The sequence below is a fragment of the Echiichthys vipera genome (genome assembly GCF_963691815.1).
Source record: "Echiichthys vipera genome assembly, chromosome: 23".
In the NCBI taxonomy this organism is placed as follows: Eukaryota; Metazoa; Chordata; class Actinopteri; order Perciformes; family Trachinidae; genus Echiichthys; species Echiichthys vipera.
This window is the reverse complement of record NC_139848.1, coordinates 7,330,135-7,356,097: the sequence shown is the minus strand read 5'-3', so window position 1 is coordinate 7,356,097 and position 25,963 is coordinate 7,330,135. Positions and strand designations below refer to the sequence as shown.

The following is a 25,963-nucleotide window of genomic DNA, read 5'->3' as shown; positions in this document are numbered from 1 at the left end:
AAAAATAAAACATTTGTATTGGAGCAATTCTGCTTAATAAAGACTCACTTTTCCTCCTTGTATGCATTGGTAAAGCTACTTTTGTATTTCTACCTGAGTAAAAGAGTGAATGCAGAACTTTTACCTGTACTGGATTATGTATACTGTGCTATTGCTACTTATATAGAAGTAAAATACTTTAATAATACTTAATTTTTCCCTTTTTTAAGGCTTTAACTCCACGTTGCTCCATGTCATGTCTGCTTTCATCCTCTAGGGGCGCTGGTGAGCGACAGCACAGACAGGAGCAGTCGAGCACCGTTCCGTCGATTGCCGAGTCATGGATCGGTTGTTGTCTAACATGTACGCAGCAAGGACACGCGCTGTCTCAGCATGAGGGGACAGTTTTGAATGGTAGCGATGAAAGAGCCCTGCTTGTGCGCCACTTACACTCTCACCGTCACGTTGTAAACAGTCGTGGGTGTTAAAGCTGCGTAGTAATACGTAGTAGTTGCTAGCTGCTAACTAACTAGCTCCCCTGGAGTAACCTCTGTTACTGACAAGACGAGTGTCGGCATCAACAACCGCCCGGGAAATAAGGTAATGCCACAAGTGGGAAAACATGCTTAGTGCTAAAGTAAATGTGCTTGTTCTCTATGTGAATTATGTTGGAGTGGTGATAATATCAATGGTCATGTTTAACCAGCAGGTGCATTAGTGAACCATGAGTCAGCAGTTAAAGATGTCACTGAAGTTCACAGCCTAATATGGCAGAGCTAAGTGTGTAGAGAGGAGGCACCTCTGTGTTTGGATGCTGTTGCTCATTGTCAGCTCATTTTGTTGTGGTTTTATTTAATCACATTCAGTCTGTTCCATGTAGACTTGGATCTCTAATGCACTGGTTCTCAAACTGTGGCACTAGTGCCTCTGGTTGGACTATTGCAAATAGTTAAACTTTAAGTGAATAGTAATTTAAGATAAGTTTAGTATTTTCTGTCATATTTTTGTTTCTGCAAAGCTTCCAGCAATTTACCAAAAGCTTACCACCCCTCTGTAACCCTGCAGTGATAGTTTACCTCCAGTGTCTAAACCACATTTTAGGAATCAAGGTAACTGGAAGGTAGGAAACCAATGGCACCTCTGGGTTTGTTTGATCAAATAGTTCAGTCATGTAATTAAAGCTGAATTATGAGGTAAACTGTGATGGTAAGAGAGTAAACAGAGGTATAATAATTGGTTTGGAAACACTGACGTGTCAGTTCTGATGGCTCCTACAGCGTTGCTGAGGCAGAAGACAGTCAACGATAAATAATCTTCTGATGAGGAATAAACCTTCCTCTCTGCAGCTGAATAGTGTATTTTAACATTGGTCTTAGTGGTGGGACTTGAGAGAGCCTGATATTTTCTGTGGTTGTTACGTCATGCACAAAGTTTGAGAACCACTGCTCTAATGAATGCAGTTCTGTCTTTCCCCAGCTGAAGCCATGGTGTTCATACAGAGCTACTGCGAAGTCAATTCCTCCATCTCCCACACCTGGGTGGATGAAGGCATCGCCCCCTGCTTCTACTTCACACTAGTCCCTGCCATTCTGCTCAGCATCTCCTTCTTCCTCGGCACCATCCACTGCATATTCTACCAGAAATATGGCACAGCAATGGAGCCCAAGTTCATCCCGCGCTCTCGCCTCTACGGTTTCCAGCTGGCCATCTCCGTCCTACTCCTGATCCAGTTTCTGGGTGGGACTGTGTGGCGGGCTGCCAACGGAGGAGAGCTCCCAGGATATGTGGTGTTATACGGCTGCTTCTCTGCGCTGGGCTGGGCTTGGGCCATAGCCCTGCTCAGGGTGGAAAGACGCAGGGCCCTGCTGATGGACAGGACGAGGGGCCACAGCGTGGCCCTGCTGCTGTTCTGGGCTGTGGCTTTCTCAGCCGAGAACTTGGCCTTCGTCTCCTGGTACAGTCCTCACTGGTGGTGGGGCCTGGAGGACATTCAACAGCAGGTGAGGAAAGATATCATGTAATTTTATTTCAACCTACATTTTGAAAATAATATTGGAAGTGCTGGGTCTTTTGTAACAAAATACATGTTTTTGTACTTGATTGGATTTGACCAAAACATTATGCACTGCACTCTTAATTCAGTTTATATGCATTGCTTCACTGTTGCATCAAGAGTATCTCCATTACTGTCTTTATTTCCCTAATCTTGATTCAATAAAGCTCTGATAGTGTTGCAATGCCCTTAATCTCCTTAAGTATAAAACTCTTATAAGCCAAAGGTTGTTTTTTATTACAGGATCATCAATTGAGACACGCCTAACATTTGACTCAAAGCCACACAACCTGTCTTGTTTCAAAAATATATATTTATATAAAAGTAACCACCCAGCCAACAAAGGGAGACACGCCAACATGCAAGGAGAATTGCAGTTAATGAGCAAGATGAGAGCCTTTTTTTGCTGAGTCATGCTCAGTCTGACTTTCAGATCCCAGAAGCTAAACTGTTACCCAATCAAATCACAAGACAAATCTTGCCCCTCCCACTCTGAGTCAGTAACTTAACTTCCTGGTTATATAATTGTGAGAATGACTTGACATAATTTTTTTATTTGATACCCTCATTTCTAATGATATGATACTGTAAATGATAGGTGTGGTCAGTGACTCATGTAAAGCAGTCATCAGCTGGGTCATTTTCTCATACACAGTTTGAGCAGTAAATACACATCTCTCTACTATCTAATGCTGATTAACGCTGTGATCTCCATATTGATCTGTTCTTAATCGCCTATAAACCCCTCAGGTGCAGTTTGCCCTGTGGCTGATGCGCTACATGGGCACCGGGCTGCTCTTCTTCATCGGCCTCAAAGCGCCAGGGTTGCCACGGAGACCATACATGCTACTGATAAACGAAGATGAGCGGGATGTAGAGAACAGTGGACAGGTAGCACAATATTAACACATGTGACATCAACAATGGCAACATTTTCTCATCTCAAACATGACTTCTTTGATATATTCCTCTCCCTCAGAGCCTTTTGGGTAGAGCAGATGAGAACCGCTCCACCTGGCAGGATTTCCGGAAGAAAGTCCTCATACTTCTTCCCTACATGTGGCCCCGGGGCAGCATCGTCCTCCAGCTACTGGTCCTCTTCTGTTTGGTGCTGCTGGCAGTGGAAAGAGTTATCAACGTATTTGTACCCATTTACTACAAGAATATCGGTGAGGGGCCAAAGATTCATTTATTTCAGTAAAATGGTCTGTTTCTGCAACTACATTGCTGCAACAACCTTGAGGCACGAGCTAATATTGTTTTGTTTTTTTAATCTAATCCGTTTTAGCCACAGGTCGGAAGCCACATGTCACATAAAAACATGCCAAAGTAATGTTAGATATACACCTAGTGGCTTGCAGACACACTCATCGAGTTTAACACGTTGTTCCTCAGGATGTGTGATGATAAAACGGAGACCTCCCGATAGCCTAGTGCCCTCAGAGGAGGACTTGTCTCCTTTATTGTCATGTAATCTACGTTATCTTGAAGCCAAACACCCAACTGTCTGACTCTTTTCTCATTTACCCTAATGTCTTTATCCCTGTCTCACAGTGAATGAACTGACTGATGGCAGCAGCTGGCAAACTTTGGCAACTACAGTGTGTACTTATGTCCTGTTTAAGTTCCTGCAGGGCGGCGGGGCAGGTAGGACCAACACATTCATGTTCTGGATGCTTTGTAGTGTCACTGAATGACAGACAGATCTGCTCCAAGTGATATTTTCTGTCTCTAATCACGTTTCGCATGAAGTGATAAGGCTCGTCTATCATCATCTTCTTCTCCTCTTCCCAGGTTCCTCGGGTTTTGTCAGTAACATGCGCTCTTTCCTGTGGATCCGGGTGCAGCAGTTCACCAACCGCGTGGTTCAGGTGCGTCTGTTCGGCCACCTGCACTCCCTCTCCCTGCGCTGGCATCTGGGCCGCAAAACCGGCGATGTGCTGAGAAGCATCGACCGCGGCACCTCCTCCATTAACAGCCTGCTCAGGTAAGAAATGGTGCTGGATTGATGAGGTTTTCCTCTGGACCACGTATTTTTCCTGAAATCGTATTGACTCAACTGTCCCTTTGTTTCCCCGCAGCTACATAGTGTTCAGCATCTTCCCAACCATCGCTGATATTGTCATTTCTATCATCTACTTCGTCACTTATTTCAACGCCTGGTTCGGCCTCATCGTCTTCGTCTGCATGACTCTGTACCTCAGTAAGTGTAGCACCGCACCTGTCCAAAATTCTGCATTATTTAATAGTACTGTTTCACAATGATGCCTGTTTATATCTCCACCAGCTCTGACCATCATCATCACCGAATGGAGAACCAAGTACAGACGGGACATGAATCAGCAGGACAACAACGCCAAGTCCAAAGCTGTGGACTCCTTGTTAAACTTTGAGACGGTACGTCAAACATTTCCATGTTGAATTATTGCAACATGTCGAATTCTGCTCCATCTGTTATTTAATTTTGTCTGCTCAACAGGTGAAATACTACAACGCAGAGAACTATGAGGTCAGCCGTTTCGAGGATGCCATCTTAAAATATCAGGTAATTCAGACATTGGACATTAAAGGTGCCATATTATGCTCATCTGCAGGTTCATACTTGTATTTTACATGCTTTAATGTTCAAAAACACATTCTTTTTCTCACACTGTCTGTCTGAATATACCTGTAGTCACCCTCTGTCAGAAAGCACCTGTCTATTTAAGACCCCCCTCCAAAAAAAGCCCAATCTGCTCTGATTGGTCAGCGTTCAAGGGTCACTGTCAGGGCGCACTCACACTGTCCGCGATGCGTCGCTTTGTTTACAAATCTTTCCGTAGACCTCGTAGTTTTTGTGCCTCTTGTCCAACTGTTTTTAAATCTTTTCATCGACCAAATCTGCAGTAAACACTCCACCTCCGCATCACACCAACGTGAACCTTTCGCCGCCATTCTTTTAAATGTCCGCGAATGGTCCGTCTTTTTTTTTAATTCTTTTTTTTTCTATGTCCGAACAGGCGCACATAAAATGACCTCAGAGCCGCGTAGGCCTGTTCGTGCTCGTGCTCGTGCTCGTACATGTGCAAACGTGCTTTACAAAAGCCCACCTCTCCCAAACGGGCCGTGTCAGCTAGGCGCAGTACGGTTGCTCTCACACTGGTCAAACAAACTAGACTTAACCCGTGGAACCTGTGCGCGGTACGGATGGAGTGACTGTAACTGCATGCTCATTTAAAGGAACAGTTCACTGTAGATGCAATGTTTTGATACTTTCACAGTATTCATAAATCACCTCGACCTGCTTTATAATCAAAGAAGACATGGAACTCTTACTTTCTACACCATAGGACCTTTAACCAGTCCGTACAGGCACGCGTCTGATGGTTCCTTTCTCCTCCTGTCTTTAGGTGTCAGAGTGGAAGACTCAGGCGTCCCTGGCTTTCCTCAACCAAACACAGAACCTCATTATCGGATCAGGCCTGCTGGCCGGCTCCCTGCTCTGTGCCTACTTTGTGACTGAAGGAAAGTTTCAGGTACTGAACACATCAACATGCTTTGATGATTCTGAGCGTGACGATTCATGATTAGTCCAAAATATTTTTAGAAATTGCATATATTCGTCTGTATTCTCCAGTCTCTTGTGTATGTTTTAATGACCAAACTGTGAACAGTAACAATGCTATTTTGGCTGCATTCAGTTTACTGTAAAAAAACAAACAAATCGTCTTATTCTAGGTTGGAGATTTTGTTCTCTTTGGTACCTACATCATCCAATTGTACACCCCCCTCAACTGGTTTGGAACCTACTACAGGTAAGACAACGCTTCACATGTATCATAGTCGACTATTGCACATAAAACACCCTCTGGTTGATTCTTGTTATCGTTTTAAACTAATGTCTCTGTTTCCTTGTAACCGCAGAATGATCCAGAATTCTTTCATTGACATGGAGAGCATGTTCAAACTTTTTGAAGAGGACGAAGAGGTGAAACTGTCCGAAGACTGTTCCGTGTGTTTTCACGTTTTGGTGCTGTACGCTGATTCCCTTTTGAATCTGGTTTGTTCTGTGTTTGTTCTCTGGTGCAGGTGAAAGATGAAGTAAATGCAGGGAGTCTTCTCTACAGTGCGGGAAAAGTGGAGTTCAAGAATGTTTACTTCAACTACACAAGCGGGTTGGTTTACATCTGATTCGATGGCCTGGTTAGAAATGGAATTGTGTGAAGTTCAGGATGTAGTTATTATACAAGACTCACTTCTTTATTTCTCTCTGTTTTTACAGCAAAGAGATTCTCAAGGATGTTTCCTTCACTGTACTTCCAGGACAAACGGTCGCCCTGGTGAGTCTAAGGAGCCACTTTGATTCAAAACAGATCCACTCACTCATACAGTTCAAGTGCCTGTGTTCTGTTAGGAGTGTAAACATGTCATTCCTCTTAATCTCTCCAGGTGGGACCATCGGGCTCAGGGAAGAGCACCATTATGCGACTCCTCTTCCGTTTCTACGACGTTCAGGGAGGCAGCATTAGTATCGATGGGCAGGATATATCAAAAGTAAATGTTTTGCGCTATAACTCTTACATGACAACATAGAGAGATAGTGAAAGTAAAAGGCACAGTTTGTATATACAGGAGGTGGACACAATAACAAAAATACATGTAAAACACATCGTTTCCTCTGTGATGCATTAATTCAATTCAATTTGACACAATAAGCTTTACAATAGAGGCAAATAACATAGACGTGACATAGAAGAATAGCATAATGTAGCACCACCAGTGCTAAATAGCAAGTTTACACATGCATTAGGAGGCACGGTAGCTTTGATGTGCAGAACAAGTCATCTAGCTGCTCATGAGATTACCAAGTGCAATGAAAACACTTGTTACAATGTCTTTAATTTAGCTGCACGAGACTGTTTGTGTTCACAGGCACACTCTGGTAATTAGTAATTACCGCGTTCATTGTTGTTCCTCAGGTGAAGCAGAGATCACTGCGAGCTCACATTGGCGTGGTTCCCCAGGACACCGTGCTTTTCAACGACACCATCCGGGACAACATCCGCTACGGCCGCATCTCTGCTAGTGACCAGGAGGTGGAAGAGGCTGCCCTGGCCGCTGACATACATGATAAAATCATGACCTTCCCTGAAGGTAACCTATGGATTAACCCTCCTATGTAGTAGATGTCCTCTCGTAGTTTCTTTTTTCTCACCTCTATATTTCTCTGGCAGGTTATGATGCACAGGTGGGTGAAAGAGGTCTGAAGCTGAGTGGAGGGGAGAAGCAAAGGGTGGCCATCGCCAGAACGATCCTTAAAGCCCCACAGATCATCCTGCTGGATGAGGTAACTATCATTCCACTTTGAACGGCTAAAGTCATTGGGGTTATTCCACTTGTGACAAAACATCTCTCTCTCTCATTGCAGGCCACGTCTGCACTCGACACACAGACAGAACGCAACATCCAGGCCTCACTGGCTAAAGTGTGTACCAACCGTACAACAGTTGTTGTAGCTCACAGGTAAGAGATGCAGCACTGTAGGGTTTTAGTTCTTTCTGTTTCCTTTGTTTAAATGGTTTGATCTAATGGGTCGTGTGAATCCTCTATTCTACATATAAAAGGTTGTCCACTATTATCGGAGCGGACCAGATTCTGGTTATCAGGGACGGCCGGATTGCTGAGCGAGGACGGTAAGCGTGACCTATTGTGCTGAATGTCATATCCTGTTTATTATTATCGGACTCCCATGTGACTCGCTTTTCCTCCATCCAAGACATGAGGAATTGCTCGCCAAGGGAGGCTTGTATGCAGACATGTGGATGAAGCAGCAACAGGCCCAGGACTCCGATTCCTCGTCTGACACCGAAGCCAAAGACCGCACTTCAGAGAAACTGCAGCCACCATCAACTTCTTCAGGCCACCACAGCCACTAATGTATTATTATTGTTTCTGTTTTTAGTGTTGTCCAACTGAATGTACGTTGCCGGTCATGGCGTAAAGGGACGGTGCCTTAACAAGCGTGAGGAGGCACAAACAATCTGGTCATGTCTAAATGAACCATAAGACATTCGTTTTTATACCCTAAGGTATTGGTTGTAATTATGGACAACGATCTAAAGATGGGGCAAAAGCCATCTTTCATTTTTTTTAAATCATTTTAAACCTTCATCACCAAGCTAAAGAATGAAGCAGTGCATGTTGTTCAATGCCTCCAGCATCAAGCTGCGGCTTCTTATTTAAATGTTTAAAATTTTAAATTGTTTTGAAGATATTATTCTTTTTAGAAAAACTCCTGCCAACATTTTAATGTCTTTATTTTTCTTATATTAAATGCTGACTTTTGTAAGTTCGTGCAGCCCACTAAATCAAAAGCATCTTCTTAAATATCTATGACCTGACATAAATTATTTAAAGATACAAAGGAAGAAAGAAAAAACACTAAACACGCCTCAACAACTCTAAATATCACAGTATGAAGGGTATACAGTACAATCTGTCAGGGATTTTATTCTGCTTTGTTTTTGGTAGTTCATTTCTGAGCTCTACTGTTATTTGTGATACTTTATTATTTAATTTTCTTTGTGTGTAAGCGTCCGTATACTTTTGATCCATAGGCCAACGCAGGGTGTGCTTTTCGTCTGATTGTGTTTTCAAAATTGCTGTCAAGGATTAATGAATACACAGAAAGTAAAGGTAAAAATGGCCATTTTTTAAAAGCTGCTTTAGACTGATTTGCATATAAAGTGCTACAATCCTTTTGACTTGGATGTAATGGAGTCAAGTTATCAGTTACCGGCAATGAAAATGATGAACCGTCAAATGAAATAGCCCATGCAGTAATAATATCTACCGTCATTCTCACTTTATGTAAAATATAAGTGTATATAGCCTAGTCATACACATACTTTCTGAGTAAGAGTGCAGTCATTGATGTTTTATATCTACCTCACAAAAGGTATTGTTCATGATAATTACATCTTGTAAATATTCTGTTTTGTTTACAAAAATAAAAGAAGTTGTGTTCCCCACATGTTCTGGTCTGTGAAATCAAAATATTACAAATAAAATCATGTTATAGCAGTTTACTTTACATGTTGTAGCAGGACTGATAATATTCTCAGCCTATCCCTTAGTTTGATGCCTGTTAAGTGTTGCAACACCAGCAGGTGATTTTTTAGATTTGAAGTTTATTGAGCAGGGTCAAATATGATGTACGTTGTTTTATTTAAAATAAAAAATAGATGCCATGCACACAGGTTTCCAGTCAAGACTAATTTGCAACCCTGTCCCTGGTTAGGCCGTTACTAAAAGTCACACAGCAAAGTTAAAAACAATACACACGCGTTAGAATACAGAACATCAAATAAAACACATAATGAGAAAAACAAGGACAAGAAGTACTTGCCCTGGGTTTGAGGGTCAATGTTCACAGGTGTTTTTCTCTTTCAACCATTGTTTTACTTGTGTGTAAAAAACCTTGAGCTCCGTCAGTGTTTTGATGTAGGGTAGTGATGTATTCCACCGTTTGGTGCCTAACACTGGGAAGGATGATTGTCTGAATGTTGTTCTGCATTTCGCTGTTATACAATTTCCACTTGCTGCACCCCTAGTTCCGATGCTACTGTTCTGTTTGTTTACCAGTTGGCATGATCTTATTGGTATTCGTGACAGTCAGGAATATATGGTTAATTTTTATTTACACGTGTTTGCATGCATCCCTGTGGTACAGGTATTTTAAAATGAAATATACGTCACCTGACACTGCAGGAGTTTGTTTTCTTTTATTTGAACTTGGTATTCATTACAAATATGAGAAAAAATGATAATACATCACTTATTTTAAAGTGGATATATACAGAAATATATACCAAAAAATACACAATAATAGACAGAAAAAATAAATTAATAACATATGTGTCCACTTAGATGTATTTATGTATTAATGTATTTCAGTGTTAATGTATTTATTTACTTATTTATTTATTTATTTATTTACATAAGTCATGTTTCGTCCTCCATAATAACCTTCCCTGCAGTAGCCCACTCCCTCCAGCAGGTGGCAGTGAAGCACCACCGGATGCAGCAGCCCCGGAGAGAACGCTGTGTCCCGGGCAGCAGGGTGTGTTGCTGTGGTGCTTGTCAACCGAGGTCCAGGCCAAACAGTCGTCTCTTCAGCACTCGGCGGGCTGATGTTTAATCTATAGTAGATATGGATTTCGACGCTCTATTCAACGAAAAGACATTTCAGTTCTCGGACTTCCAGGAGTTCACGGTATGTCGTTGAGTTACCACCGCGCTTTATCAACAAACTCACGTCAGGTGCTAGGCGCCTTAGCTACGGGAGCTAATGTCAGCTAACGTTAGCTGACATTAGCTAACAGTAACTTAGGTTATAGTTTAGCGGTAGCTATTAGTTAAAGTTGGGCCCCTTGTTCGAATATGTTAACCTAGGACATTACCTACAAATGCTGCATTGATTAAAGTCTGTAATTCAGGCCACAAAATGTGTTGTTTTAAAATGATAAATAAAAAAAGCTCCTAACGCTAGTACTTTGTTAGCTAACGTTAATAGGCTCACTCTCCTTTGACAAGCTAGCTACGGACCTTGCTACTATGCTTACCCAGAAGGTAATAGTGTTGTTGTTGTTCTTTCCTAATTAACTTTATCCTAGACGAGAAAATTCTCTATTCACAAACAAAAAACTGCAAAACTGTACCTAAATTAGCTTCTTTCCTCCTAGTACTGAGATCGTTGCTTATCTATTTTCTGTTCATTAATTTTTAGTTAGTATTATTTATTTGTCTGTTTTTTGTTTGTTTTTTACTCTCTTTGATTTATTTATTAATGAATTATGTCATCAATGTGTTGTTTATTGTAAACCTTGTATTTTTGTTCATTGTAATTGTTTAATGAAAACGTTTTAAAAGAGCTAGCTACGGACCTAGCGTTAGCTCAGCTCACAGTAAACGCGTAGTGTCACTGGAAGCATTGAATACATCTGCATATTAGTGAAATTAGTGCTCAGCATATTGCTTTAAAACTTTAACTCTATATAGCTAATCCAGCCTTGTTATGTTTTTGTAGTTTCTTCCTGGACACCAGAAGTTGACTGAACGAGTGAGAAAACGACTGTATTATGGCCTGGACAAAGATGTGTCTTTGGATGCCCTCTCCTGCCCTGTTACAGGTGAGTTCAAGCATTTAAACTAGATTATCACAAAGCAGCTCCTCCTCCACGCCCCTTCATAAGAAATACTGGATGTGCTAGTTTTTTTCTGGCTTGCTAGAAGTCAGGCAAAGAGGTTTGGGCTAACTTCAAAGTTGCGGCCATATGTAACATGTTAATTGTAGAGAATTAATACACTTAAATGGATATATTGGGATTGCACACTTTTCACTTTTGGCTTTTTACTTTGTGTCATTTCAGATATCGCTGTAGAAATCTTCCAAAAGTCTGCCCCAAGCCCAATAAGAAAGCTCCACAAGAAGTATGCTGCTCATGTCTCAAGGTTTGTTCTTTGTATTATGCATAAATGCATCACTTATGCCTTAATGTAGGATCTAAATGTATTGCTGCTGTAATTCATCTAACACCAATCTATGTTTTGCTTCAGGGAGGCTTGCATCTCGCCGTGTGCAATGATGCTAGCTTTAGTTTACATAGAAAGGCTCCGACATAGAAACCCTGAATACCTTCAAAAGATCTCCTCCTCTGACCTCTTCCTGATCTCTATGGTATGTGTTTGTTGGGTTAGTGGGTCATTCTGTGCGTGTCAGTGATATTTTTCGGCAGTTGGGTCGTATATTGCTGTTTTCTAAACTGAGTCTAATGGTATCATTGAATTAGATGGTTGCCAGCAAGTACCTGTATGATGAAGGAGAGGAAGAAGAGGTTTTCAACGATGAGTGGGGAGCAGCCGGCAAGTTGGACGTCAAAACTATTAACAATCTGGAGATGAACTTCTTGAATGCCATTGTAAGTGTGTGCGTGCGCATGTCATGTGTGCTTACACATGCGTTTGGATTCAAGTTCTTTGTCCAAACCATTGTGTCGTATCTTTCAGGAGTGGAGCCTCTTCACCGAGCCAAATGACTTATTTGATCTACTAAGTCAACTGGAAACCAGGTTGGTAATCAGAAAATACTTATTGGCACTGTTTGTTTATAACCAGTGTGAATTGAGTATTTCTGACTGTGGCCTTTATCCTCAGCATTGCAGAGCGGCAGGGGATGAAACGCGGCTGGTTCACCTACACTGACCTCTGTGTGCTGCTGGAGCAATCCGCGTGGAGTCAAGCCCTCACAGCCATCTATCAGCACTTTATCAAGGTGAGAGAGAATGGAGTTGAATGGAGTTAAGAGGATATTTATGTTTATGTTTTCCTCTCTCCATTTATAACTTATCCATGCAACCATTGCAACAACAATATGGTTAAACCCATTTGTGCTCATATTAGGTTTGATCATCAGGTTTCGTTTTATTTTCAGGTATCCTGTACGCTCGGCCTCGTCTATCTAACCAGTGTAGCTGGCCTCATTGCCACCAGTGCTGTGCTGCACCAGCTCACTCTCTCCGGCAGTGGCCAATCCATGCTTCCAGCTCCAGTTGAGATTAGCCCCACCCACCTTCAGACCAACCTGAACTCAGAAGCTCCGCCTGCAGCCCTGCGCCCCCCCTGTTGTGTTTTAGCCAACAAGAGTCAACACAGTCAGACCGGTGCACATGGAATCAACCAGGACCACGGACAAAGTCCCCCATCTGCTTCCTCACAGACATCAATATTGTGTCTCTGGGGCTCCCTTCTTGCCTCAATGGGTCACATACATCCTGAAACAGATTCTGATGATGAAGCTCCCCAAACCTGGTCTCCTGTCTCCTTCTTCTGTCCTGGCTGTCTCGCATCTCTCCCTCCTCTTCAGTGTGGGCTTAGAAACACCTCAACGCTCTTCACTCACAGTCCCCTTGATAACCATCAACGTCCCGCACCGTGGCTGGCCTCCAGCTTTCTTGGAGTGTCGGAACCAAGTCTGAACTCTCGCCTAGAGGTGTTTCCCCCTATACAGCTGGGACACTGCCATCCAAAGTCTATGTTACCTGTCGACAAAGCTCAAGCTCTGCTCATGCCCGGCTAGTGACTGGCACACGATTCTGCTGTCAACCTGTGGTAATGGACTCTGGAAAAGAAACCAGCATTATTTTCATGGCTCATCAGCTGCTTCAAGGCATGCTTTTGATTATTTTTTCCAGATCTACGTTACAGGTTCAAAGGCAAGATCAGTTAGGCACAGACAGGGTGAGAGTTTGTAAATTCAGTTATAGCCCAGCACTGCAGAAATAATTTGCCATAAGTGAAAGGCCATAGTGTGTGTGCACTTAATGCTCTGCAGTGTGTTTTGTTTTTTTCAAATGCAGAGAATATCACAAGGAATTTGAATATAGTTTGATATATTCTTGGCTGCAACCAAACTGTTTTGATACCCACATTTATCATTGTTTGAAAGTTCAGACCTGTTAGGTGGAGGTGTAGGGCGTTGGTGATGTGTGTGTTTTGAGTTATTATAAGTGGCTTGCTACTTGGCAAGTTGATGAAAGCGTGTGGAGGTTTCACGGCATATCTGAAAGTTGAGTTTCACAGGAGGAGGGACTAAACCAGTTTACTTTATCTACTTCATTTTGGCTTTTCTATATTTGCTTGGTGTTACCATTTATTTTCCATCTATGCATAAGGAGCTTTACATCACACATGGGTCATACACACGCAGCAAGCACTGACTTTGTACACCAGATAGTTTTTGTTACTGTCTGTGAAACAAATTGTCTCATTTTTATATTCAGGGGAAAACCTCAAAGAAAGGAAACGGACAGTTTGAACGCAGACATCGTCTCCATACCTCAGTGTAACAATCCTTGGCCACACAGAAACCGAAAACTTTTTATTCTGTTCATTTATGGTTTTCAGAAATGTTCATTTTATAGTCAATATTTGTCCGATGTTATGTGGTGACAGGACCCTGAAGCCACCTCTCTGTAACCTTAATGTAGCCAAATTTCCAAGGGAAGAAGGTCTGTGTTAAGAGCATGGGCTCCTGGGTTTCATGCCGTTTCCACTTGGTTTCTGAGAGGTGCTTTTGAAGTGAACATCCTGAATATAACACGTTACAGGCTAACAGCGCTATTTCTTTCTTGATGCAGTCTGGAATTTTGCACATCTGGCTCCGTTTTCACTGCACCAGGACACTTCACTCCATTAATACAGCATCGTTAGGTGTATCTTTTTAAACACCAGAGGGAAATGTAAAGCATTGATTTTCTTTGTATGTACAGAGTTACTCATGGTCCCCAGGACATTTACTTTGTAATTGAACCTTTGAAAAAAATGCTCTGAGCATCTGAATTTGATACACTTTGAAGCACGACGTCCTTTAATTTTGTACATGGTGTAAAATGCAAATATTGTACAAAACTGTAGGAAACCCATGTACTAATAAAGGATGCAGTTCTTTGTGACATTTGTTAATTCTCTCCTGTGTCAACGACAGTGTCAAGCCCGGTAGATCAACATTTGAAACACTACTATTTAACAATGTAAATCATTTGTAAAAACCTCTTAAACGATTCATTCTGCACTGGAGGCTCCACCCTGTGTGCGCTACACTTCACTGCAGCCAATAAATGGTGGCAAACGAATGTGATCCGAGATGGCAGAAGGTGCTAAAGGAAAGCCAAGGCGATGAGTGTGTTTTCGAAGGATGTGGATCACTCTGGTTTTGGCAGAATCCTAAATGTCCCACCCCCCTTCCCCTGCGCCAGCTTCTTTCACCCCTCCCCTGCAACCCGGGCCTGACACATACCACTCGAGAGCTCCTAATATAGACCCAACTGCTTTATGGGAAAGGGTAACAAACCGGAGTCACAAGCACTTTGAGTTTGCTGCTTTGAAAACAACTTTTTCATGGACACACAACAGGATTATGGAGCTTCCCTCGCAGGTGAAATGCCGATGTGGGTGTTTGTGGAGCTTTAACTGTTCTTGGGAACGAGAAAATGAGCAGCCTTGTGGGTTTCAAACTATCTTGACAATGTCATGTGGAGAATGTTTTTTGCTCTCTTGCTCTGTTGTAGGTGACACTCCCAAATAAGAAGCAGGAAATACAGAAACGAGGTATGATCACAGTAGTTGTAGCGTGTTGTGTGTTATGAACATTTGCATATAAGCAGGGTTGTCCAGTGCGTACACATGCAGGTGTATGGATCTGGGCTGTTGGTGCTAGTTTGGAGGTGCGTGCATGTGTCCTTGCCTGTCAGGTAAAGTGATCAGCTGTTTGGTAGTATAATGTGTGACTCCTCAGATGCTGAAGCCACGGTCTACATGAATTTCATGAAGAGTCACAGCTGCTATGATGCCATTCCAACCAGCTGTAAACTGGTCATATTTGATACCAAGCTGCAAGTAAGAAACGTGTGCACGCAAGCTTGAATCCCCATTGGCGTTGCTTGTAAATCCTCAGTCTGACTGTGAATTTATGACTTTCATAGGTGAAAAAGGCCTTTTTTGCACTGGTGGCAAATGGCTTGAGGGCGGCGCCTTTATGGGACAGCCAGTTACAGAGATTTGTGGGTGAGATGAGGGGATTAATGACACAGCCTCAGTGAAGTATCGGTCACTCCATTCTGATAATGGCAACATAAATCCTTTTCTCTCACAGGTATGCTGACTATCACAGATTTCATCAACATCCTCCATTGCTATTACAAGTCCCCTTTGGTGAGCATGACTACGGTTTAGGACTTAGTTTTCCCACAATATTAAAGGTCCCATATTATTTATTATCATGTTCAGGTACAGATTTGCATTATGGTTTTCGAATAGAACATGTTAACATGCATTTATATTTAAAAAACACATAATTTGCTCTGTTTTAGAGCCTGTCTCTTTAAGCCTCCCGCTTGACAGAGGCCAGTCTGCCCTGATTGGTCAGTGTTTCCGGCACTGCATTCTCAGCGTCTCTGCACCGTCATGCAGCCGGGGAATGTAACCGCACTGTAGCGTCACTTTCTACCCATATGTAGTATATTTGTGACATCACAACCGTACAGAAGTCCTGTCGGCTCGTTTAAAGACACAGTTTCTGAATACAGGCTGTGTGTTTCACTGTGGATTGAGTGTTTTGGTCCTTTCACAGTATTTATAAAGCAGCTCAAACTCAAGCTTTATAATCACAAAGACAGGTAAATGCTACATTTTACAACATGGGACCTTTAAGATAACATAGCTATCATATACTATTATTAAATACCTCTTTTTTATGAGCTACAGATAATCATAAAGAAATGTTAATGACTATTTTAGACATGCCTCAGTGCTGGCAGTAGAACACATTTAGAAACTCCCACACTTGTTGGGCTTTGCGGTTCTGCAATATTTAATCTGACCTGTTCTTGATGTGACTCATAACTTGACATTCGGGTTTCCCTCCACAGGTTCAAATGTATGAGCTGGAGAGCCACAAGATTGAGACATGGAGAGGTGATTCATTTCAAAGTAAATAACCAATACGGATCAATGCTATTATCTCTGCGCACACATCTCTGTAAGTTTCCACTAGAGCTCTCTCTCTCTCTCTCTCTCCTCTATCTAGATGTCTACTTACAATGTTCCAATCAATTCCTCATTAGTATCACTCCAGAGGCCAGGTGGGTGCACACAACACTCTCAGATGTCCTCTCTGATACTCTTTTAACTCTGTTTACATTCTGGCAGTAAATTGTCTCTTCCACTCTTGATCTCAGCCTCTTCGATGCCATCTATTCTTTACTTAAACATAAGATCCACAGGCTGCCAGTCATCGACCCAGGCTCTGGAAACGTCCTGCATATTCTCACCCACAAAAGGATCCTCAAGTTCCTCCATATATTTGTGAGCAAGCAGATGTTAACCATGAAGTTTACATGCACCGGGTTCGTTTACGTTTGCATGCGTTAATGTTCTTCTATGGTGTTCGGCTTTTCTCAGAGGAAAAAAGTCCCAAAGCCTGCATTCATCAGAAAGCAGATCCAGGATCTTGGGATCGGAACTTTCAGGAACATCGCCACTGTCAAGCAAACGGCGACACTTTACGACGCCCTCTCCATTTTTGTGGAAAGGCGGGTGTCTGCACTACCTGTGGTGGACGAACAAGGTATGCTCTAAACAGGTTTATTGCTTTACACCATAGAGTTTTATTTATCAGTTTAGATGTGTATTACAGTTTGAAACGTACCCTTGGACTTAAATTAAAGCATCCAACGATTTGTTTTCTCAGGCAAAGTGGTGTCACTCTACTCCAGATTTGATGTCATTGTAAGTGTGTCTTATGCGTGTTGTATTTGTAATCTCAATCTCAAAGTACACTGTGCTGAATCTATGTTTGCTCCGTGGCAGAATCTAGCAGCCCAGAAGTTGTACAACAGTCTAGACATGCCGATGGAGGAGGCCGTTCGCAGGCGGACATGTTTTGTGGAAGGAGTAATCAAGTGCTACCCTTATGAATCATTGGAAACCATCATAGACCGTATAGTCAATGCTGAGGTAGATATTTTCTTCAGAAGAGTTCTTTGAAATCACAAGATCTAAGAAATACAGGAGAATGATCTTTCCCTGTCGTTTTCATCATTTACCCCAGGTCCATCGGCTGGTCCTGGTGGACAGGGCTGACATGGTGAAGGGCATCATCTCTCTGTCTGACCTGCTGCAGGCCATGGTCTTAACCCCTGCAGGTATTGATGCCCTTTTGTCCTAACACCAGGGGACAGAGGGCCCCCTTCCCTCTTTTACCACCTGTGTAGGCTTGAGTCCTGGCCATGTACCCAGCCAGGTAGGCTCTAAAGCCTTTTTTTTTAGGATACTCATGAAAGATACTGAGTAGAATAATAGTAGCTTTTGCTTTTGTCTTTCAGAAATCAACATGTGACTGAAATGAGCGCTCACAAGAGAAAGAAACGTCCCCTGGCTGCGCTGCTGTTTACATGAAGATGTGATCTGTAGCTCTCTAGCACAGTGTCCATATTGGCTGCATTTGATCAAATTGATCAATATGTGTTTACGCAATACTGTATATTTCTGTATTAAACATTTGTATCAAAACTTGCTCTATGTGCTCTTTTCAATGTACAGTCCATTTCCTGGATACTGCTGAAGGACTATGGCTGGAGTGTTCTTATATAAAGAACAACCTATACAAATTGAATACACAGGCTTGAGTCCTACCAAAATATACAACATAAATGATCCGTAGTAGCAGTACTAGAAGTAGTTGGATCACTGGTAGTGGGAGCTTTATGTAACATGTATGCATGCAGTAGAAGGATATCTCTAACACACGGGCGGTACACTATAACCCCATTCTCTCTAAACACGTGACTATAAACTCTGTATGCAATATAAATGTATACATCATCCGTGACGGGCTTGTTATCCGTCCGCCCATCTGTGTCTTTGGTACATCAAGTTGCCAGAAATTATCAACAATGTGACCGGAAATGGATAAATCCTGGCCTGCATGCTCACATATTTATATTTATTTATTTATTTATATTATCTATATTTATATTTACATTTATATTTACAATTTAAGTTATCCTTTTTATCCATTGTGCCTTGTATGTATGTTGAGAGGTATTTTTACAATGTTTTCCATGCCATGATATTGTAAATTAATTCCTTTTTAATAATGTAAAGGTAAAAAATTTGATCGTTAAATTAGATATGAAGTGACCGTTAAAAAACACCTTTTCAAAGCTTATATTTCCATTGATCAAATCAAAATTTCTTCATCATTTGTACCTGTTGAGTTTTTATTTTGAAAGTCACAACCGGAAGCAGAGTTGTTTTTTTTAAAGTCCGTCACACGTCACGGGTGACGCTGATCTCCTCCCCACACACACACACACACGCGCGCACGCACACCCCGTGATATCCAAAACAACATAACAAAGTGAGGGGAAACATGGCGAGCGGAGAGGAGGCCAGAAGACGCCCCTCGGTTACCTCGTCTTCGGTCGGCCTTGAGTCTCTTTTCCCCGCGGGGACATCGGAGCAGGTGTGCGGGGACGGGGACCCGGAGCTGGTCCGCCTGCGGGAGTGTCTGCAGGGCTGGCTATCGCAGTACGAGCCCCTGCTGCTGTGGGTGCAGAGGCTGCTGGTGTGGGAGAGGCCGCTGTACAGCATCTCTGTCGCCCTGACACTCAACACTTTATTCTGGTAATGGTGTTTAATGTCGGGCTCTTTCCAGCTTCCTGACAGCGCGAGGAGGTTGCATTGACGTCATTTACCACCTGGCTAACGTCCGCGAGGATAAGTTATCTAATCCCACGTCTTTAGCCTAATGCTAACGTAGCTCGCAAGACAGTTTAAACTTTATTTTTTTAGCGGGGTAAATGAGTGAGTCGTGCATTTAAACAGGAACGGACAAACGTTGTTATTGCGCTGAATAAAGAGTCATTTTTCAGTTCCAGCCTTCTTCCGGTCCCACACTAACAAACGCCCGTGTCATGCTTAGTGGCCCGGGCCTTGTTAACCAGCTGTCAGTGACAGGCACAAACAACAAAGGTGCTATGTAGATGTGTGTTAAGGTTAATTTGGACGTCAGTTAAGTGACATTATATATATATATGTGTGTGTATGTTGATCATATGTACATGTTGGTAGGTTGTTTATTTATCTGATTGTGTCCACAGGCTCCTGTCATCCACCTCCCTGCGGCCTCTGTTCCTGTTGAGTGTGTCCCTGTTGGGGCTCATGCTGCTGGAGAGATGGAAGCCAAAGTTGCCCATCATCACTGGTAAGCCCGGACCTTAGTGTAATTTGAATCTGGTCCTCAGGCTGTGTCACTCACTGCCCCAGCAAGTGTTTACTGTTGCTGAGCCAATTCAAACCTGTTCACATTGTCTTCACTGTGCAGAGGAGTTACAGCTATGCCAGCGTGTACACTTTTAAATATCTATATCTAAAGCAAAACTTTGACTGAGATATCATCAAATTATTCAAAATAAGTACCTCAATGATGTATCAGGTAATGTACTGGTTCTCAAACTGTCTCTATGATATATTTGTTGTTTGTATTTCTGGAGTTTTGTAACAAAAGTAATTTCCCCCTGGCATTATTAAAGTATTTCTGATTCTGATTCTGAAACGGTGGTACTTGTTCCACTGGTGGTACTTGAAGAAATCTCTAGAATAAAGAAAGGAAACGTAATGCTAAATTATTATAATACTAAAAAAATATTTAAACTTTTAGGATCCTTGAAAAGTAATTTAAAGTAAGTTTTTCCAGCAATTTACCAAAAGCTTACCGCCCCTGTGTAACCCTGCTGTGAAAGTTTACCTCCAGTGTCTAAGCCACATTTTAAGAATCAAGTTAACTGGAAGGTAGGAAACCAATGACACCTCTTGGTTTGGTTGATCAGTCATGTAATTAGAGCTGAATTACGAGCTAAACTGTGATGTAAGAGAGTAAACAGAGGTAAAATAATTGGTTTGGGAACACTGACGTGTCAGTTCTGATCCTACAGCGTGGCTGTGGCTGAAGACTGTCAACAATAAAAAATCTTCTGATGAAGACTAAACCTCCCTCTCTGCAGCTGAATAGTGTATTTCAACATTAGTCTTAGTGTTGGGACTTAGAGAGCCTGATATTTTCTGAGGTTGTTACGTCATGTACAAAGTTTGAGAACCACTGAGGTTATGCATACTTAATGGGAATCTTCCATTCTCATAATAAAGTGAAGGTGCTCCCATTCACACCAGTGTAGGTAACCGGTGAAACAAATTTGTGTTCAAGATCTGCTGCTAATGGTGTTTTGTTTCCTCTCCTGCAGTTCAACACGCAGAGGCTCCCCCTGTGCAAAGGTGTGTGGTGTGTACACGACTAATAGATGACTCGTAACATCGTGTTCTTTACGACTCGACTCTTGTGTCTTTACATCCTGAAACAGTTCAAAATGAGCGTGCAGTCCCTCTGTGTTCATGACATTTCTGTCACATTTAACACCATATCATCAGAACTCATTTTAGGCTCCCAGTCAAGTTTAGTCTATTGTATTTGTGTTCACCTGTGTGCGTCTCCACTGTCATTATATTGACATGGAATCATGCATTACCTGTCTGCCTGAAGCACTTTAAGTACAGATTTTTACCCTTTACAAATGTTTTCTCACTCTCTTCCTGTGTGAATGTGTGTGTGTGTGTGTGTGCGCGCGTGTGTGTATGTGTGTGTGTGTGTTGTTTGTATACAGCGACACAATGAGTGGGGAGCAGCGTCTGCTCAGTGTTCCTGAGCTCAGCCACCACCTGGCTGAGAGCTACTTGACCTACTCCCTGTACCTGCAGGAGATGCTGCAGTACAAACGACAGAACCACGGCAAGGTACGACGGCACTCTGACTCTGCCCGCTGACGCACAAGGGAAAGGACATTTACAGTACAAGTGTCACATATATCAGACACCCTAAATGTTTATATTTTTTATTCATTATTACAAACTCACCATAAACATGTATAGTATGGGAATCTGCAACGCACAATGCAGTTTTTCTGATTTTAGCAAGTGCTGCAGTTGCCAGACATCCTCATCTATCATACACAAACACACCTGCAGACTTCCTTATCTTGTACCCCGTGCAGCTTGCAAGGTGTAACAGTCTAATTTGTCTTCCTTGTTCTGTCTCCCAGTTCTGCGTGATGATGTGCAGCGGCTGCTTTGTACTTGCCGTGGTTGGGCATTATGTACCTGGAATCATGATCTCCTATATTATTGGTGAGTCACCACTTCTTCTTGTGGCTTTTGCATTCGCTTTGATACCCGTGAAGAAAAAAGAGGGCAGTATAAAGTTGTCCCTCTTTTGTCCGTGCACCTGTTCAGTCCTGAGCGTGCTGTTGTGGCCGCTGGTGGTGTACCATGAGCTGATCCAGAGGATGTACACTGGCTTGGAGCCAATCCTGATGAAACTCGACTACAGCATGAAGGGAGATACCGAGCCGCGCAAGCACGACAAGAGGAGTGAGTGTTACTGTGACACCTTCAGGCGATTGGTTTCAGTCCTGACTCAAATTCAATTCCTGCTACTATTAAAAACGCACGCTTGTGTTACAGGACCAAGCATGCGGCAGAGGAGGAAGTGTAACACAAGGAGCTTGAGTTTTAAATCGATGTAGATCACCTTTCTAATCCTTCTTACTGATAACCAACCTCATTGTAACACCACATATGATATAATTGTGTAAATAGAACGGGGCTGAATATTAAGCAAGTGTGATTATATTATACTAAGTTTCCTCTGGTTCCAGTTGTACCTTGAGCCCGTATCTCCCCAGCATCGCCCAGTGGGGGACATTTTCAAAAGTGGGTGTGTGTGTTTAACAGAGGTGAAGAAGGAGATGGAAGAGGGGGATGAGCCAAGAGCTGAAACGGAGAGTGAGAGCGAGGAAGAGCTGTCCTGTTTCGCCACGACGGTATGGAGACACACCCACATTACACTGACATATAGAGTAGACTTATGAAGGTGTGTGTATAGCAGAAGTGTAGGGAGCAGCAGGGTATGTGTATTGTGTTATATATATATTTTTTGTTAGCTCAAGCCATATATATATTTCAAGTAGGACCACATTCCATCGGCGTAACTAACACTGTTGTAGTAATGTCAGGCATTCAGTCACTATGACGTGTCTATGGAACCTCTGCTTTTACCTCAAGGCTCTTAACAAACATGCTCTTAACAAACATGTGCAATTCTGAAATAAGGAAGATGACTGTGTTTTAGAAGTGATAAGTAACGCTGTGGCTCTGCTGCTCAGGTGGATGTGAAGACCACAGCTCTGGCGATGGCCATCACAGACTCGGAGTTGTCCGATGAGGAGGCATCCATCTTGGAGAGTGGAGGGTTCTCAGTATCCAGAGCCACCACTCCTCAACTCACTGACGTCTCTGAAGGTAAAATGAGCGCCGGTGTCAATGTCGCACTTCACTTTTTGCGTATTTTTTTTTGCTGGGGAGATTCAAATGAATTCAAAATAAAGCACGACGCTCGGTGGAGGTGAAAACTGCTGAGATCTGTTCATTTCAAATGAAGTTTGTATCAATAGTTTTCTTTTAAGTGGGTAATTACAGGATGTTCAGCTAGAGTCTGCACTCAAGTAAACAGACTCTTCTTCTTCTTCTGCTGTCTCGTCTCTACCACAGACCTGGACCAGCAGAGTTTACACAGCGACCCAGAAGAGTCCTACATGCGGGATCTTCCTGAGTTCCCGTCAATTGAGGAGTTCCCATCCATGGAGCACAACCTGCTCCACTTCCCTCTGCGAGGTGACGGATCCCAGGCTGGTGCTCAATCTGAAAGGGAACCGTTGAGCCCCGCCAGCCTCCTCATCCAGCACCTAGCATCTCCGCTCCACTTTGTGAACACGCACTTCAACGGACACGGACGACCACCCGGGGGCGAGGAGGGTGTGCTGCCCGCGCCAGGCACAGGGGGAGAAGCGGTGAGGCAGGAAGGGGAGAAGGAAGCTGCAGTGACCCAGGACACACAGCAGTCCCTGGAGGCTTTGAGCGAGGAGATAGTGAGCACAGCCATCTCCACTGTGGTGCAGAACACTCTGTCAGCCATGCTGCGCTCCAGCGAGGCCAGCGAGGAGCCCTCCCTGGCTGAGTTTCTCCCCACTGAAACCCCACCGAGCGCTCTGGAGACCTCCACCCCACCCATCGGCACCACCACAATAGGGGCGCCGGGGTCTGACGAGGACCTGGATGAGGCGATCACGACAGAAAGCGGCACCGGCGAGGAGATGCCCGACGACACGCTAGTTCCGACCGAGGAAGAGGACTTTGAGCTTCTGGACCAAAGTGAACTGGAGCAGTTGGATGAGGGGCTGGACCTCGTCTCTGACAGACATGCGGTGGGCGGAGCCCCGGGAGCTCCAGAGACACCTCCATCTCCTCAGCATCAACCACAGTCATAGCTTCCCTGTTGCCCCCCCCCACCCAACTGTTTTGTTTTTATTTGTACATTAGACCTACATTATATTCATACATATTGCTATATACAAAACATTTATCAAAGAGTTTGGCGGTTAATACTGTTGGTTAGAGATTGTGAGGCCTATGGTTGAGATTACTGGGTGAGTTCTGCTCTCGTAGCTTCTCGGCACGAGCGTCTGTTCAGCCTCGTTACCATTCGCAGAAGTTTTTTTTGTGGCCTGATAGCATCATGTTTAGTGAGCAGGCTCTGGGCAAAACTGGCTCGGGTTAACAGCTACAGAGGCATCATTATTATCAGGGGTTGCAAAGCATTTTATATCTGGTTTACTTATAACATTTTCTTACTGCATAGTGAAAAGCCGGTCTGTGTTCTGCCTCAAGTCAGAATAATGATGCCTTTATTTTCTCCCGTGGCTGAGAGCTTAACCCTTCCACCTTGTTTTCATTCAGAGGTTTATGCAGATGACAAGAGTTGTAATGTCGGATTATATAACTAATAATATATATATATATGCCATAAATTATTTAATTTAACACCAGTGGATGAAACGTTCTTGTTGAGCTGAGAGGGAGTTTAAAAGTAATTCAAATCCCCTCATGATTGTACGGTAATTGTTTTAATGACACCGTGGACGTCCAGGGTTTAAAATGTAGTTGTGTTTTCCCAGAGTTAGACTTAGTGAAAACAATAATATTACCCTTCACTTTATCCTCACCGCCGAGGTCTCCAGGGTTACAGTTTGGACAGAAGCATTCAGTCAGTAGGCGTCTCTCTCACTTGTTGCCTGGCAATGGAAACTTAATCCTTGACATTAATGGATGTTGACGAGTAGTAGTACCCATACACATAAGTGGCTTCGATGTGGCAAGCTCAAAATGTATGTTCCTGACCTCCCTCCCTGTGATTGATGCCTCGTTTTATTCCCGTTTGCAAATCTATTCGACCTCACATGTAACTGACCCATACGTAATTGAATTGACCCTGTTGAAAGACACTGTTATTGTTAAGTAAGGCCCACCTATACCTGACTATTTGTTACATGTGTAGTCATCACCGGGATATGTATAGTTACCAAATAACCTACTCCGTGCCACCACAAGTCCGTGCATGCCATACATCACGCATGTATTTACCATGATCATTATCTGAGGCGGAGCGTTACTTTTACCGGAGGAGGAGACGTAGTTTCTGTTTCCGGAGGGACGTAAAAGTTTAACGACGCATTACGTATCCGAGCGCTGCTGGGGGATTCTTCGGAAACTAGTGACGTGACAAAAAGAAATCTAGCACGACAGTGTAAAGAGGCCGGTTTTGCTTTTGTAAACCACTCAGCATCCAAATCTCAGGGGTGGGTTGTACAAATTGAATATAACATTGCAGAATACGTGTCCATTTCCCGACTTGTCGTAGTGCACTGTATTTGTACTAACCTTTCTTTTTTTCAGTCGATGCCTCCTTGTGTATAGTGTAGAAATGCTAAAAACAAAAAAAGGAACGTGTATATTCTGCATGTAAAAACAGCGCTCTGTTCAAGTTCTCCTTGTCAACTGACAAAGTACGGCACAAAAATACCTATTTGAATGTTTCCGGTTAAAAGAGCCCATTCAATTCTGTTAAGTGTTTAATTACCAACGCGGGGAAGCGACGTTCTGCGTCCTCATTTTTAAAGCAACTGTAAATTGAAATGGGTGGCGAGTGATAACATCAGATTCGGAGGATATTAACAGTTTGTGTATGTTAGCGGCGTGTTTTATGCTTCAATTATCGCTTCTTGAACTACAAAAAGGGCACTTACCGAACTGTACAATTTATCAACAAAAAAAGGAATATATTTTCTAATTTCTCCTTTTTCCATAAAGCACTCAGTTTGATCTTTTACATCTAAAAATATAACTGCTACGGACGAGTTTCACAGAGAGGAAGAGATTTATTGTCAT

At 42.9% G+C, this 25,963-nt stretch overlaps 4 protein-coding genes across 5 annotated transcripts; all 4 read left to right on the top strand.

The window, feature by feature from the left end:
- The first annotated feature begins 325 nt into the window (after positions 1–325).
- Positions 326–9,005, top strand: abcb6a (ATP binding cassette subfamily B member 6 (LAN blood group) a). Its single transcript, XM_083938334.1, has 20 exons — positions 326–579; positions 1,456–1,979; positions 2,783–2,923; positions 3,012–3,201; positions 3,587–3,679; positions 3,827–4,019; positions 4,114–4,235; positions 4,320–4,429; positions 4,512–4,577; positions 5,422–5,547; positions 5,750–5,826; positions 5,936–5,999; positions 6,101–6,186; positions 6,294–6,351; positions 6,461–6,565; positions 6,991–7,165; positions 7,246–7,358; positions 7,440–7,534; positions 7,636–7,704; positions 7,788–9,005. Exons 2-20 carry the CDS (start codon positions 1,464–1,466, stop codon positions 7,945–7,947), a joined length of 2,559 nt encoding a protein of 852 aa, XP_083794460.1. The 5' UTR covers positions 326–579; positions 1,456–1,463; the 3' UTR covers positions 7,948–9,005.
- A 1,141-nt stretch (positions 9,006–10,146) lies between these two features.
- Positions 10,147–14,517, top strand: cnppd1 (cyclin Pas1/PHO80 domain containing 1). Its single transcript, XM_083938182.1, has 8 exons — positions 10,147–10,286; positions 11,100–11,202; positions 11,443–11,524; positions 11,630–11,750; positions 11,863–11,991; positions 12,080–12,141; positions 12,227–12,344; positions 12,504–14,517. Exons 1-8 carry the CDS (start codon positions 10,224–10,226, stop codon positions 13,146–13,148), a joined length of 1,323 nt encoding a protein of 440 aa, XP_083794308.1. The 5' UTR covers positions 10,147–10,223; the 3' UTR covers positions 13,149–14,517.
- Positions 14,518–14,890: 373 nt separating this feature from the next.
- On the top strand, positions 14,891–18,129 carry prkag3a (protein kinase, AMP-activated, gamma 3a non-catalytic subunit). Of its 2 annotated transcripts, none has more exons than XM_083937827.1 (13): positions 14,891–15,005; positions 15,139–15,178; positions 15,366–15,466; positions 15,553–15,634; positions 15,723–15,781; positions 16,498–16,543; positions 16,656–16,710; positions 16,807–16,933; positions 17,030–17,195; positions 17,319–17,356; positions 17,438–17,584; positions 17,679–17,870; positions 17,953–18,129. In XM_083937827.1, exons 1-12 carry the CDS (start codon positions 14,988–14,990, stop codon positions 17,793–17,795), a joined length of 996 nt encoding a protein of 331 aa, XP_083793953.1. In that variant the 5' UTR covers positions 14,891–14,987; the 3' UTR covers positions 17,796–17,870; positions 17,953–18,129. The 2 variants fall into 2 exon arrangements, with proteins under 2 accessions (XP_083793953.1, XP_083793952.1); XM_083937826.1 differs by having other exon boundaries at positions 16,498–16,558.
- Positions 18,130–18,964: 835 nt separating this feature from the next.
- retreg2 (reticulophagy regulator family member 2) lies at positions 18,965–24,017 on the top strand. Its single transcript, XM_083937746.1, has 9 exons — positions 18,965–19,255; positions 19,732–19,835; positions 20,872–20,902; positions 21,289–21,418; positions 21,724–21,808; positions 21,914–22,051; positions 22,415–22,503; positions 22,846–22,981; positions 23,231–24,017. Exons 1-9 carry the CDS (start codon positions 19,002–19,004, stop codon positions 24,004–24,006), a joined length of 1,743 nt encoding a protein of 580 aa, XP_083793872.1. The 5' UTR covers positions 18,965–19,001; the 3' UTR covers positions 24,007–24,017.
- The last annotated feature ends 1,946 nt before the right edge of the window (positions 24,018–25,963 follow it).